Source organism: Anarhichas minor, unplaced genomic scaffold (genome assembly GCF_050575085.1).
Source record: "Anarhichas minor isolate MPS153535 unplaced genomic scaffold, ASM5057508v1 ptg000003l, whole genome shotgun sequence".
NCBI lineage: Eukaryota > Metazoa > Chordata > Actinopteri > Perciformes > Anarhichadidae > Anarhichas > Anarhichas minor.
In genome coordinates this window covers 19,684,740-19,700,000 of record NW_027466449.1, presented here as the reverse complement: position 1 = coordinate 19,700,000, position 15,261 = coordinate 19,684,740, and the positions used below count along the sequence as shown (strand labels likewise).

General features: G+C 42.8%; 1 protein-coding gene across 1 annotated transcript in view; it reads left to right on the top strand.

Annotated features, from left to right (window-relative positions):
* LOC142950823 (deoxyribonuclease-1-like) overlaps positions 1 to 13,790 on the top strand; it is a 16,669-nt gene extending 2,879 nt beyond the window's left edge. Inside the window, exons 2-9 of the mRNA XM_076092439.1 lie at positions 3,278 to 3,449; positions 3,884 to 3,966; positions 8,684 to 8,770; positions 9,066 to 9,163; positions 9,883 to 9,995; positions 11,270 to 11,427; positions 11,667 to 11,763; positions 12,446 to 13,790. Of these exons, the coding sequence (XP_075948554.1) occupies positions 3,285 to 3,449; positions 3,884 to 3,966; positions 8,684 to 8,770; positions 9,066 to 9,163; positions 9,883 to 9,995; positions 11,270 to 11,427; positions 11,667 to 11,763; positions 12,446 to 12,577 (933 nt within the window). The 5' untranslated portion in view covers positions 3,278 to 3,284 and the 3' untranslated portion in view covers positions 12,578 to 13,790. The remainder of the gene's footprint in view (positions 1 to 3,277; positions 3,450 to 3,883; positions 3,967 to 8,683; positions 8,771 to 9,065; positions 9,164 to 9,882; positions 9,996 to 11,269; positions 11,428 to 11,666; positions 11,764 to 12,445) is intronic.
* Positions 13,791 to 15,261: the final 1,471 nt, after the last annotated feature.

The following is a 15,261-nucleotide window of genomic DNA, read 5'->3' as shown; positions in this document are numbered from 1 at the left end:
AGTTCTCGTTTAGTGCAATATTAACTATGGTTGATGGTAAAGATGTAATATAAAGTGATTAATCCAGATTCTCTGCTCGTGTGTTGACGACGTAGAGAACACGTGTACTTCCTCTGAATAGTGCCGACAAAGCTGCTCACAGATCTTTAACCCCGTGAGCAGTGATGGTCAAACCCAAGTGAAGCTCCTCTGGTGGATGACTGGAGGTGACGTAGTGAACGTGTGGAAGTCAGACTTGATGTGTTGAGCTCAGCGTGTTTGAACAGAAGTCACTCTACTGGTCCCTCCACCTCCAGACCTGGGAGCGGCTGAGAGGCCTGAAACGGTCTCAGCTGACTCACTGCTGGACTGAGAGTCTGCTTCATCTTTAAGTCACAGTGAGGAACTTTTAACTGGTCCTGAACCGGTCTCAGTGTAGTCCTGATCCTCTTATCAGACCTCCATCAGTAAAGAGACCATCAGAGAGAAGATGGTCTGTTTCTATAGAGTTATTCTTGATGCTTTACATGACAGACATTTAGCAGACGCTTTCATCCAAAGTGACTTACAGTTCAGATTCTATCACATTCACACCGTAGGCTCAGCTACGGGAGACATGTTTTGGGGTTTAGTGTCTTGCTCAAGGACACATCGACATGCGACTAGCGGAGCCGGAGCCGGGGATCGAACCGCCGATTGAAGGACGGCCCTGCTCAGACCCAGACCTCCGGCAGAGACCGGTCCACCGTGGACAGACCCAGATCCTCCAGCAGAGACCGGTCCACCGTGGGCAGATCCAGATCAGCTTCACCTGCAGCCTTGGACCTGCAGTCGGAGCTCCGGAGGGAGGAGGAGAGCTCAGCTCCCGGCAGCAGCAGCAGCTCCTCCTCCTCCTCCAGGAGCAGAGCTTCTCCTCTCTGCTGGAGACCCAGGACATATTGCTGGAGGGAAGGGAGGCACGGGAGAACCAGAACCAGGACTGAGAGGGTCAGACTGTCAGACCCTGCTGCAGTAGTTGTCACTAGAAATCAAATACTCTTTTAACTCAGAAACATCTTGTAGCACCTCTTAATGTGTGTCACCATATTTTTAGAGTAGTCGACTTGTCAATCATCCGAAAAGAAAATTCCTAAATATTATGATAATTGAATAATCATTAAAGCAGAAAAGCTGATTTCCTGTTTTATATCATAATAAAGTGAATATTTAGTTTTCTTATTGAATAAACAGACATTTAAAGACATTGACTCGGTCTCCTTTAGGACAAAGTCAACACGTCTACTCTCTGTTTGGCTCAAACTGGTTTCTAGTTGACTTTATGGTTTTGTTCCAACACTTGATGTAATAATGTTTTTGCTTCGATATGATGGTTTTCTTCAGCTTGTACGGTCGCTCACCCTGCAGGTCTGAGCATGCTCACACTGCTCCTCCGTCAGACCAGTCGAACCAGTAACCTGTGAGAAACGCTGTCAACGTTCACTGCAGTGTGTTTCTGCTGCAGAACGCCTTCTTATCGCCTACGTTTCATCAGGCCAGAGTAGTTCTCCACTTACTCGACGCTTCCTGTTTGTGAAGCGCTTTGTGTCCCCGTGTTGTCTCGGTGGAGGACTTCAGAGACCTGAAAGGGGAACATGTTAAAATCCCTGAAGGGTCATCGTTAAATCCCATCGTGGGTGAAGGACGTGACGTGCAGTGAGATGACCCTTTACAGCTGCAGATCAAATGACAAAATGCGTATTTTGTTCGTTTGAGTTCATTCACATTATGAGACTGAGAGTCTTTTGTCCCTCATGTTTACACAATCGATCGTCCTTCATCAAGACGGAGGAAGACGACATGAACTGTTAATAACAGAAACACAAGTACTGATGGTGGTCCAGCACCTCTGAGTCTGAGCTGTGTTTTCTTGAAGATGCTTAAAGAGCATCCTGATGAAGTAGAGAAGAAAGTCAAATATACAAAAATTCAATCATGTGAACAAACGGTCAACATTATCTAGGGATGGAAAGTACTTTTACTTAAGTACTTGAGGTACTTAAAGGAATATTTCCGTTTCTGCTACTTCTTTACTTCTACTCCACAGACAGAAATATTGTACTTTTTAATGTACTGCATCTGTTTCATAACTTGAATTACTTTGCAGGTTCAGATCAATAATGTAAAATATATTCAACAAATAACTTAAGGTGTGTTTGTGTCGGTTGAGATCAGACTTTATTGATCACAGAGGGAAATTCAACAGACGTGTATATAAAGTCATTAAAATGAGCTAAACTTTAACACGTTCATGTTTATAATACAAAATGTAGTATTCTGCATTATTAGTACTTTTAGTTTTAGTACTTATTTTTTGATGCTAATATTTTTATACTTTTAGTTACGCAAAATATAAGTCAAGGTTTGACTTCATGACTTTCTGATCTGGGTCTGTCCACGGAGGACTGGTCTCTGCTGGAGGGTCTGGGTCTGTCCACGGAGGACTGGTCTCTGCTGGAGGGTCTGGGTCTGTCCACGGAGGACCGGTCTCTGCTGGAGGATCTGGGTCTGTCCACGGAGGACCGGTCTCTGCTGGAGGATCTGGGTCTGTCCACGGTGGACCGGTCTCTGCTGGAGGATCTGGGTCTGTCCACGGAGGACTGGTCTCTGCTGGAGGGTCTGGGTCTGTCCACGGAGGACCGGTCTCTGCTGGAGGATCTGGGTCTGTCCACGGAGGACCGGTCTCTGCTGGAGGGTCTGGGTCTGTCCACGGTGGACCGGTCTCTGCTGGAGGATCTGGGTCTGTCCACGGTGGACCGGCCTCTGCTGGAGTCTGAGCTGAAGGAGGTTCTGGTGAACCTGCATGAGTTCATCTGGTTTCACCAGAATCTGACCCGGTGGCTCCGATGACGAGCATCAAGAATAACTCTATAGAAACAGACCGTCTTCTCTCTGATGGTCTCTGTACTGATGGAGGTCTGATAGAGGATCAGAACTACACTGAAACTGGTTCATATAGAGGATCAGGACTACACTGAGACTGGTTCATATAGAGGATCAGGACTACACTGAGACTGGTTCAGAACCAGGTAAACGTTCCTCACTGTCACTTTAAGTCAAGTTCATTTGATTTATTTAGACCAAAACCACAAATTTGCCTGAAGCGCTCTACGATCTGTATCGCTGCATACGACACCCTCTGTCTGTCCTCTGTCTGGCCACGCTTCAGTTCCGGAAAAACCTTTTAACTTCATAACTTTTCACGTTATTTTGTACTTCTAACCACATCATTGACACCGTGTGTCTTTTGTTCTCTCCACAGTCCAACCATGGGGTCCTTCTCTCCTCGTCTTCCTCTCCTCCTCCTCTTCTCTTTCTTCACCCTGTCGGTCGAGGTAGTCGCAGCTTCAGAATTCAAGATCTGCGCCTACAATTTGGAGAGATTTGACTCTGCGACAGCATCCGACTCCAGAGTGCTACACACTGTGAAACGGGTAGGACACACACACACACACACACATATTCTGCCACTGTGATGATAATATTTCAGCTTACAAAAGGCAAACAGATATTGTTTATCGGTTGATTTCAGGACCCAATGTGTTTTTATTTTGACTACATTACATTCATCCTGGAGAGGTGACTGTCGGGGGTCGAGGAGGTCGTTATTGGAGATAAACTCTGTGAAGACGGTTCATTTAAAAAGACAAGAAGATACTTTTCTTACTGAAAAGCTCAAACTAGATCCTGATGTTTTTTTAACGGGATTCTAAGATAACTGAGTCTCTCCTGCTGTCCTGGAACACAACATCTAAAAACTAATGTTATGGAGTCGGTTTTCATTAAAACTAACTCAAAATAGAAACCAGTGGTCCAATGCATTAATCTGTCTGTCCCTCTGTCCCTCCTCCTGTCTCTCTGTGTGCAGATTGTGTCTCGCTGTGATATCTGTCTCCTGCAGAATGTGGTGGATTCTGGAGCCATCAAAACTTTGCTGGCTTCTCTCAACAGGTACAGAGAAAATGACCGAACCAGATCACACTCACTGCTTTTCCCTGTTTCTCTCTGGTACTGACAGTTGGTCTGTAGGTCTGTAGTATGTGGTCTGTAGTATGTGGTCTGCAAATCTTTAAATCTATTAATCTGTAGTTATGTAGTCTCTAACAAAATATGTTAATCCGTAGGTATGTAGTCTGTTAATCTGTAATTCTGAAGGTCTAGAGGTCAGTAGTCTGTAGTCGGTCTGTAGCTTGCAGGTCTGTAGTTCTATAGTCTGTAGGTATGTTGGTCTCTAGGTCTTTAGTCTGGAAGTTTGTAAATCTGGAGCTCTGTAGACTGGAGGTCTGTAGACTGGAGGCCTCTAGTCTGGAGGCCTGTAGACTGGAGGTCTGTAGACTGGAGGCCTCTAGTCTGGAGGCCTGTAGACTGGAGGTCTGTAGACTGGAGGCCTCTAGTCTGGAGGCCTGTAGTCTGGAGGCCTGTAGTCTGGAGGCCTCTAGTCTGGAGGCCTCTAGTCTGTAGTCTGGAGGTCTGTAGTCTGGAGGCCTGTAGTCTGGATGCCTGTAGTCTCTAGTCTGGAGGTCTGTAGTCTGGAGGTCTGTAGTCTGGAGGCCTGTAGTCTGGGGGCCTGTAGCCTGTAGTCTGGAGGCCTCTAGTCTGGAGGCCTCTAGTCTGTAGTCTGGAGGCCTGTAGTCTGGAGGTCTGTAGTCTGGAGGTCTGTAGTCTGGAGGCCTGTAGTCTGGATGCCTGTAGTCTCTAGTCTGGAGGTCTCTAGTCTGGAGGTCTGTAGTCTGGAGGCCTGTAGTCTGGAGGCCTCTAGTCTGGAGGCCTCTAGTCTGTAGTCTGGAGGCCTGTAGTCTGGAGGCCTCTAGTCTGTAGTCTGGAGGTCTGTAGTCTGGATGCCTGTAGTCTGGAGGTCTGTAGTCTGGAGGTCTGTAGTCTGGAGGCCTGTAGTCTGGGGGCCTGTAGCCTGTAGTCTGGAGGCCTCTAGTCTGGAGGTCTGTAGACTGTGTAGACCTAATAGACGGTGTAAGAATTTATTTGACTTTGTTTCACAGAAGATGAAGTTGTTCTTGGTTGATGGTTCATATTCACAATGATTCATTTATTATGACTTTCACCTCATTAACACGTGTTAGAGCCTCATTAATTAGACTGTTACCAACCAAGTCAGTTCCAGTAAACGGCAGTCTTTCAAAAACAACACAACATACAGAGTCCTTGTTCATTGCAGCGTTCAGAGAACAGATGAAAGTACTAAACACTTGTTTTATAAAATACTTCTTTATTCAACAACAAAAGTCTTTAAATGGGACTTTGCCAACAGCATCAAATGTAAATTCTCTCTCATGTTTGACTATTTGAATGCTGACAAAACGTCTCCTACTAAACGAAAAGACTTGTAAAAGGTACTCGGACAGTAATACTGACACTGCTGTAACCGCACCATGTATATTAATACAATATGGTGATCATTGTGTGTCTGCTGTCTGCCTCCAACAGGGACACTGACAGGTACAGTGGATTCTATGAGCATGTATAACATCATCTAATCATTATTAATCATCTCAGTCTCCTTTATTGACCCTCTCTACTAACCTTACTGCCTGTAACAATAGAGTGCTGCAGGGTTGACTTCTTTTTATTACGTTACGGACAAAAATAAGCTCTCTGGCAAATTAGCATTAATGCTACTTACACGTTATCTTCTGCAAGATAATCTTCACAAGTTAACACCACTTTTATGATTTTTGAAGCTCGAGTAGAATCTCCAGAAGTAGAAAGCTAACGTTAGGCTAAAGACGAACTCGATGCACGGTCACATGATTTCAACGTTGAGACCAAGTGGTTGTCATTAACCAACTCATCACTTGCTCAGGAACCCTTGGCGTCATGTGGGGTAGCTTTATGCGTCACACTATGACGCTCCTCTATGGTTGCAGTTTAAAATAAGCTTAAGATTGTGAAATAACAATAAATATACTTGGTTATGAATTGGAAAATATGGTTTTCAAGAGAGCAACTATAAACACAACGAGGCTGTGAAGGCGGATTAGTGAGTAGATGAGTTTCTGTGTTCGGCGTTATGACGTTTAATGTCACTGACGACCTCTGTAGTCTCATTGAGCCACTTAGCGTCCACCTAGACATATGAACGCTGCAAAAGTCACCACTGGGGCATTTACTCACATATTTTATATCGTAAAACAAAAACGTATATCTCTTAAGCTTTGTGAATGACGGACCTTATTTGTTAATCCAAACAAAAACTACATAAAAATAACAACCCAGTGACTTCGAGACGAGGGAACCAGAAGTGCAAAAATGCTCATTTCAGGGTTTTCTGACTCATCTCTGCAGCACTCTATAGGTAACACTTTATTCTGTGTAGGTGCTGTTACAGTAACTCTGCAACACTTCGGCTGACATCTGTTTCAACAGATAAGACTGGACGAGTCAACTGAGCAGACTCACCAAAATAAAGTGTTACACCTAATTATGAAAGGGTTAAATTGGGATATATGTTTTCTATAATGATGCATCTAATTGTGCCATGATTGAGCCAACGGGTATTATACAAAACAGTTTACATACTATACACACAATTCAGTTCATATATTTGACTATTCAAGAAATATCAGTATAATATACATTAATACAGTTATCTGTACAATCTCATGTCATCTTATGAACAAACAACATTTTGGTGTTTTTTCATTCAGACATAAATATTCCAAAGCTGGGAACAGACACGTAGATTTGAGTGTCGTCAGCGAAACAGTGAAAATGTTTGTCACATTTCTTGAGGCTGTTACCGGCTGCATGCACATATAGAAACGTAGTGGACCAAGTACGAAGCCTAGAGGGACACCACATCCAGGAACGGCAGACGCTGAACTAATATAATCAAGTAACAGATTAGATCAGAACTCACAAACCTATGCTGAATGCGTTTTGGTGAGGCTGATGAGATGTAAACCTGCACTGAGGTGGAGCAGAAAGACTTTTACTGAACAGACTTTTCTTACAGTTCACAGCAGGAATGGCGGGGAGATTAGAAAGTGTCCTACATTTGTTTGATGTTTGTGGATGAACAGTTTTGAAAAAAAAGGTGTATTATAAGATGTTATAAATACTGTGCATATTGAGGATAATACTCGGATGTACTTTTACTGGAGTATATTAACGAAAGTAATCTTCTGGAATGATACTTAACACCCACACTTCCATTTGTTTCTATTTGTCTGTCAAGTACTAATTCTACTATATACCATACTCCTAATATCAAAAACATAATCATTTCTAAAGTACATTTAATGATGGTGGTACATGTACACCATTTTTTGGCTCCACCTTAGAAATGACCCAATTTAACCCCAATGACATGACTGGAACAAGGCTTGCTTTTCTCAGCAGGTAGCTGCTTTCTCTCTGGTGATGTCTAACATTGAACAATCTAATTCTGTCTCCGTTTGATTTGTCGGGATATGATTTATTCGCTATCTCTGGTGGCTGGTTCCGGTCTGCTCGTAGATTTTAGCTAGTCGGCTACGCTAATGGAAACGTGGGATTTGCAAGCGCTCATCTTACCGAACAAATGCATGTCCATTGGTGTCCCTGGGACCATTCTGAAGGTAAAGGCCATAGATCCACATGCGATTTAAAAAGCACGATTCCTACATAGACAGAGGTTGTTGTGCATGTGTGGATCCGTGGAAAATGTCTTGTCAAACACGCCATTGGGCTGCCCCAGTGGTGGAAGAAGTACTCCGATAAAACAATTGAGTCATTGTTTAGTAAAAAGTCTCCTGTGACTGATATCTGATTCTATGTGACATTATTAAATGGTTATTGCGGAAACATCGATGTTTCTGTTGTAGCTGCTCCAGGTGGAGCCAGTTAAAACCACTTTATATTCAGTCCGCTGGTTTAGTCCAGTTGGTCCCAACCGAGGGTTCGGGCCCCTCCAAAGTGTCACTAGATAAATGTGAGGCCCCGTGAGAGACCATGTGAGAAGTTTATTGTGAGAAATGTTTCTTTGGAGGAACAGCCAACATCTGAAACAAGACAACTAGACACAAGAAAGTGTTCCTGATTATTACAGGCATTTCTTTGTAATTGGTCACAAGCCAAAACAGTCAGGAACCACTGGTTCATTTTTTAACAATATGTTGTATTTTGTAATCTTATCAATCCTTTACGCTCAAAGTAACTACCAGCTGTCAGATGACTGTAGTGCAGTAAAAAGTACAAAAATACAAGATGTAGTTGCGTTCCACCTCGGGGCTGTCCAGCTAGGCTCCTTTAACTGCTGAGCTGTTCACTAACTCATGCCGATGAAGAGCAGCTGGATGAAAGCTACGTTATCACGGGTTGATGGTCCGGCCTTAAATATGAAACCTGAGATCAGGATTTAGGTTTGGTCATATTTCAGGTGGGTGTTATCACACAAAAGTCCACACCTACACACAATAATATCTTTGTGGAAAATACATTTTACTTTTATTCGTTATGATTCATTTAAGTTTTTTTTTTTTTATTCTATGAGTGTAACTCATTGAACTTTTAAACAAAAAAAAGCCTGAAATAGAAGTGAAATAGCATATAACCCCCCCCCCCCCCCCCCCCCCCCAACCAACCCCTGTGGGACTGTTTCCTGTTTTGAGCGCTGACTTCCTGCTTTACTTCAGCAATCAACTGTTTTTCTTTGTCCATGTGTTGTGTTGAGGTATGACGAGTACAGCTACCAGTCAGTGTCCAGTGAGAGTCTGGGAAAGTCTCCCGACGACATGCAGCGTTACGTTTTCATCTACAGGTAAGACACAGGGCCAGTCCTGCAGGAGAGACACACCTGTACACACCTGGATAGTCTCCCAGCCTGTGGGATGAATTACAATACTATAATGACAATCAATGAAAAGACATCACAAGAAAATCCTTCCAGTGTGTCTGGGAGTCAGATCAGAGTCAGATAAAAAATGAAATGGATATTTATTTAATGATGTTCTTAAAGTAAATTAATAAGTAACATTTTACCTGCAGTTCTCTTCTTCTGCTGCCGGTGAATCTGGTGAATATGATTTCTTCTTCTTCTTCTTCTGTCCATACAGGATGGAGAATGTGAACGTGACGGGACAGCATCAGTACCAAAAAGAAAATGCTTTCGTCAGACAGCCGTTCGCCGTTCAGTTCCAAAGCAAGAAAACCGGTGAGTCGACACAAAACAGAACTCGTTGTTTAGCGAGACAAACGGTAAGATTTGTGTACAGGAGGTGCAGGGGGTGGACACATCTACAGAAACACCTCGTATATGTCAAGCATTCTAATGTATGATGTACACCAGAGCTAGTAGCCTTCTGCCACTGAGCTTGATTGTGTCCAGTCAGATGTGTGAGGACGACGTCCTATAGCGAAATGGTCTTTGATGCTTTTGTCCTGGAGAAAGCCTCTTTAACAAAAGATGTTATTTAGTTTCGTAGATGGAGAACAAAACACAGTTCAATGGTTAAAGAAACTGGAAGCTTAGATTTAAACATGAACAACTTCCTGTTTCAGTCTCAAGAGTTTCACAATAAAAGCATCCTAGAACAAGCTGGAATTAACAGACCGTGCAAAAATATTTAGAGTTCAATAACGAAACTACTTCAACAAGAAACAGTTTTCACCACCCGTCATGTAACACTGTGGGAAAGTTCATTCTTCTTCTTTTGGGGACAAAAACTATTTCACATTTAAACAAAAACTTTGGTGTCTGAATTATTCCGTTTTTATCTGCTAGAATAGTTATTATTGTAAAAAGACAAACATCAATATAACAGGTGATTACAGACTTCAACAGTGGTGTACATGACTGACCTTTACCCTTCCTCTGTCTTTCCTTTCCTGTTCTTGTTTTCCTTCCCTTTCTTCCTTCTTCTTGTCCCGCAGCAATCAAGACATTTATTCTGGTTCCTCTGCACTCTGATGCCAGTCAGGCCGTCCAGGAGATCGACCGGCTCTACGACGTCTTTGAAGAAGTCAGCAAGAAATGGAGCAACACGGTGAGGAAATGGGATCTGAAATGAAGATGTCGGATCTCAAACTGAATATGAACGAAAGTTTCATCTGCTTTACGTCAATTACATTCATAGGCGAGCGCAGAAAACATAATATTAACTTTTCGTGATTGAGGGCTGCACGTTGGTGTAGTGGCTAGCACCGTCACCTCACAGCAGAGGGGCCTGGGTTCGATCCCCGATCCCGGGCGGTTCCTCCGTGCGGAGTTTGCACATTCTCCCCGTGTCCAAAGATGTGCAGCTTAGGTTACTCGAAATTGCCCGTAGGTGTGAATGTGAGCGTCTGTCTCTATATGCGACCCTGAATAGGATAAGCGGTTTGGGTAATGAAAAAAAAAAAAAAGACATCAATTGAATTCAATTTATTTTGTACTTTAACACGTGACATCCTCTGTCCCAGGACCCTCAAATCGGAACAGGAACAACTTAAAGCCATTGCCATGTCTTGGTTGTTGGATGTCCTTATCTCAGATTCTGGCTGTAGCCATCTTTTTGTCTTTGCAATCAGAAGGTACACGAGAGGGTGGAGCTAAGTACAACCGAATGCTGAATAAGACATAATTATATGACTAAAATCTTACAATTAACTAAACGGTTGAAGCTGTAAGACAAAAGCTCGGACAACACCCAGACCGGACAACACCGTGGTAGAGACCTGTCAATCACTGTGTAGCCCCGCCCTAAAGCATCCCCTGCTTTATGGTCTGTTTGACTCTAAATGGACCATAATGTACTAAATGAACATCATGCTGTATTGAAGAAGACTTGAAACTAGAGATTGAGACCATAAACTCATGTTTACAATGTTTACTGAGGTAATAAATCAAGAGAGAAGTAGAGTCATTTTCTCATAGACTTCTATACAACCAGAGGAGTCGCCCCCTGGTGGACACTAGAGAGAATGCAGGTTTAACACGTGAAGCTTTGACTTCACTTCTAAGAACCAGAGGTTGCTGCCTGCTTTTAACTCATGAAGGTCTGAGGACTGAAACGTCAACGTCAGTACGAGTCATCAACCGTGTGGAGGAATCTTTGGTTCTTTAATAACTATTATCACTGTTTATTTAAAGTGTTTTTAGTCTATTATATGTTGGTTCATTATTCAACGCTGCAATAGACGGATCACTGTTATATTTCTACGGTTTCATGATGAGAAGTAATTATACTAGATTATTGCACAAATAGTAGTGTTTCAGGAAAGTTTTATTATCATGATAATACGATTTTTAGCATGACAATTTTGATGTGTGTGTGTGTAGAATGTGATGTTCCTGGGAGATTTCCACGCCAGCTGTGCCTATGTGACCCGAGTCAACAAGAAAAACATCAGACTGTTCAACAGCTCCGGGTTTTACTGGCTGATCAAAGACAAAGTGGACACCACCGTCTCCAGTGACACCAACTGTGCTTTTGACAGGTGTGTGTGTGTGTGTGTGTGTGTGTGTGTGTGTGTGTGTGTGTGTGTGTGTGTCGAAAAGAGGTGAAGAGGAATAAAGACAGAAATAAGTGTAAAGCAGATGGGAGAGAAAAGAAATCTTCAATATTGTTCGATATTTCTGAATGTTTATTTATTCATTATCTTTTTATAATATTTTAAGTTTTTTAAGCACCAGATTTCTGCTCCCACTGTATCTATATTCCTTGTGTGTGTTTCAGGATCGTGGTTCATGGGATACCATTCCTGCAGTCCATCCGTCCGTTCTCTGCCAACGTCTTCAACTATGTCAAAGACTTCAAACTACCCAGGAGCGAGGTCTGTCTGTCTGTCTGTCTGTCTGTCTGTCTGTCTGTCTGTCTGTCTGTCTGTCTGTCTGTCTGTTCGTTCATCCTTCATGTTCCCCTGAGGATGAATCTAATTCACGCTTGTCAACATCTTTGTTGCTCTGACATTCTTACACACCGGGGCGCGATGAATAAACGGCAAGTAAAATATGACATACTGGCCTGTGAGTTTAATAACTCGAAGGCTTTTATTGTGAAAGAATGGAAGGAGTGGATCTGGTCTGCGCTGCCTTTGTCAAAGTTGAAAGGAGGAATAAAGTTTGATGTCTTTGTTAGCGCTGCGAAAGCTCAGCAAAATTAACCTCGTTTAGAAAAAAAGGGCTTTTTTTTTGCATAATTTTCGTGTTCTGTGTCAAATTATTTACAACAGATCGAAACAATATGTCTTTATGCCAATTAAGTGCAGAAAAACAACAACCCCGGTGTTCAATCCTTGTTGATCGTTCAGGTGATTAATCAGACGTCGTGACCTCAAACTGCTCGTCAAGTGACGTCTGATGTGACAAAGTCTTTTTATTAATCCAACATGTTTTTATTGTAAAATGTCATCTTTGCCTCCAATTGTTCTGCAAACTGCACATTCTGTAGAAACAGGTGGATGGAGACGGGCCTGTTGTTTTGAGTCTGTGCTCTGTTGCTTCTGTCTGCTGCAGGCGCAGAAGGTGAGCAACAACTTACCTGTGGAGGTGAGCCTAAAGAGCTCCGCCCTTCTCCTTCAGGCCACGCCCCTCCTGTTCCTCATCAGTGTCTCAGCGATCGCCCAGTCCTTCCTGTCCGCTCTGTGATCGACTGCTTCTGTCTCTGAAGGCCTTTTTTACATTTTCACCTCTGAGGGACCTGGTTTCTGTCAACATGGTTCAGAGTAACGCAGACTTTCTAACTTCTAACATTCACTTCACCTGGATTATTGTGTCATGTGACCAAAGCAAGCCAACAGATGAAATGAGATATAGCCGGCTGTTTTTCACTCCTTCGTGTTCTCTTTATTATAACGGGGGGCTCGTGTTTATTGTCTAATCCTAATTCCTGTACATTGTTGTCTCAGAGATCAAACCATAATGTGGTGATAACAAACACTGATCACGTCCTGTGTAGCTCTGCTCTGTTTGGTTCAGAGACGCTGGGAGGAAGGAAGGAATATCTGATCACCAAGAAAACATGTTTGACATCTTCAGACGATGCCGTCGTGAACAAATGATTATTGCTTTATTATGAATTATAGCGGTGAAGACGATGTATAAACTGTTTAAACTCGTCTAATAACTGCACTGATAACAAGCATCAGATTTACACTCAAACATTCACAGTAAAACGTCCTTCTGGTGCCGTTTAGAAGACGCCAAATACTAATCATAGTTTTCATATTAAAGGTAATAATGAGCGTGATGATGAAGATGGTGATCGTCTACATTTGTTGGTGTTTACTTATTCAGCAAGAAGAAGTGAGCAGTAACTCTGCTCCACATGGTTTCTGGCTCTCAGATTATTTATCAGGTTTTTATCTGTTCTGCTCGTGTTCACTGTGAGTGAACACGAGCAGAACAGATACAGAAAGCAGTCCTGGTTTAAAGGACTCCTTCTGTTTTACACTTTCTTAATGAATGTAAATATTGTACAATGAATTTTAATAACACCTTATGACTGTTTGGCTTTTCTAGCAGGTGAATCAGTGAACTGTTATTTTAGATGTCATAGTTTTCTCTGTTCCACTTTTACAGACACTGATGTAAATATTGTCAGGATGCTGTAAGAAGTCTATTGTTTGTGTTCTTAATGCTCAGTAAAGTTTTTTTATGATGAAAGAAACGCTGAAGATGTTGTCATTGTATGAAGCATGTTGACTTTTAACTCTTTAAAACATCACAGAAAATGTTATTTTGAAAGAAATTGTATCATTATTAATGGTCAGTCATTTTTCAACATCATGTTTAAACAATCAAACAAACATCAAAGGTCAGTCAGTTATTCGTACATTTATGATATTAAAGCTTGAGTGGCAAATAATCGTTCCAGAAGTTTTTTTCTTTTTAACAAAAAAAACATAGTTGCTGACAGGAAGTCTCTGACTGTGCTGAAGCACCAAACAGCAGTGGAGTACGCTGCCTTCTTGGAGTCTCTGGGTGGCGGATACCATCCAGGGACTCTATAGTACTACTGGGACACTTCAACGCTCACGCAGGCAATGGTGGAGAAACCTTCAGGGGGGTGATTTAGTAACAGCCTGCCTGATCTGAACCTGTGTACTGTGTGCATCTGGGTATATGATCGCCGCCATCATGGTATATCATAGCCGCCATCATGGTATATCATCGCCGCCATCATGGTATATCATCGCCGCCATCATGGTATATGATCGCCGCCATCATGGTATATGATCGCCGCCATCATGGTATATGATCGCCGCCATCATGGTATATGATCGCCGCCATCATGGTTTATGATCGCCGCCATCATGGTTTATGATCGCCGCCATCATGGTTTATGATCGCCGCCATCATGGTTTATGATCGCCGCCATCATGGTTTATGATCGCCGCCATCATGGTTTATGATCGCCGCCATCATGGTTTATGATCGCCGCCATCATGGTATATGATCGCCGCCATCATGGTATATGATCGCCGCCATCATGGTATATGATCGCCGCCATCATGGTATATGATCGCCGCCATCATGGTATATGATCGCCGCCATCATGGTATATGATCGCCGCCATCATGGTTTATGATCGTAGCCATCATGGTTTATGTTCGGCGCCATCATGGTATATGATCGCCGCCATCATGGTATATGATCGCCGCCATCATGGTTTATGTTCGCCGCCATCATGGTTTATGATCGCCGCCATCATGGTTTATGATCGTTGCCATCATGGTTTATGATCGTTGCCATCATGGTTTATGTTCGGCGCCATCATGGTATATGATCGCCGCCATCATGGTATATGATCGCCGCCATCATGGTTTATGTTCGCCGCCATCATGGTTTATGTTCGCCGCCATCATGGTTTATGTTCGCCGCCATCATGGTTTATGTTCGGCGCCATCATGGTTTATGTTCGCCGCCATCATGGTTTATGTTCGCCGCCATCATGGTTTATGTTCGCCGCCATCATGGTTTATGTTCGGCGCCATCATGGTTTATGTTCGCCGCCATCATGGTTTATGATCGCCGCCATCATGGTTTATGATCGTCGTCATCATGGTTTATGATCGTCGTCATCATGGTTTATGGTCGCTGCCATCATGGTTTATGATTGTCGCCATCATGGTTTATGGTCGTCGCCATCATGGTTTATGATTGTCGCCATGCATATTTATTGTGGATGGTGGACCGGCAAAAAGAAGTGATGAATGAAAACAGTGTGGAGTTTATACGTTAAGGGTATTGACAAATGGATTCCAGATTATGTCACAGTCAGCTGTTTGTTCTTTTTTTTATATTTTACATATTATGATGCTGTAATGTTT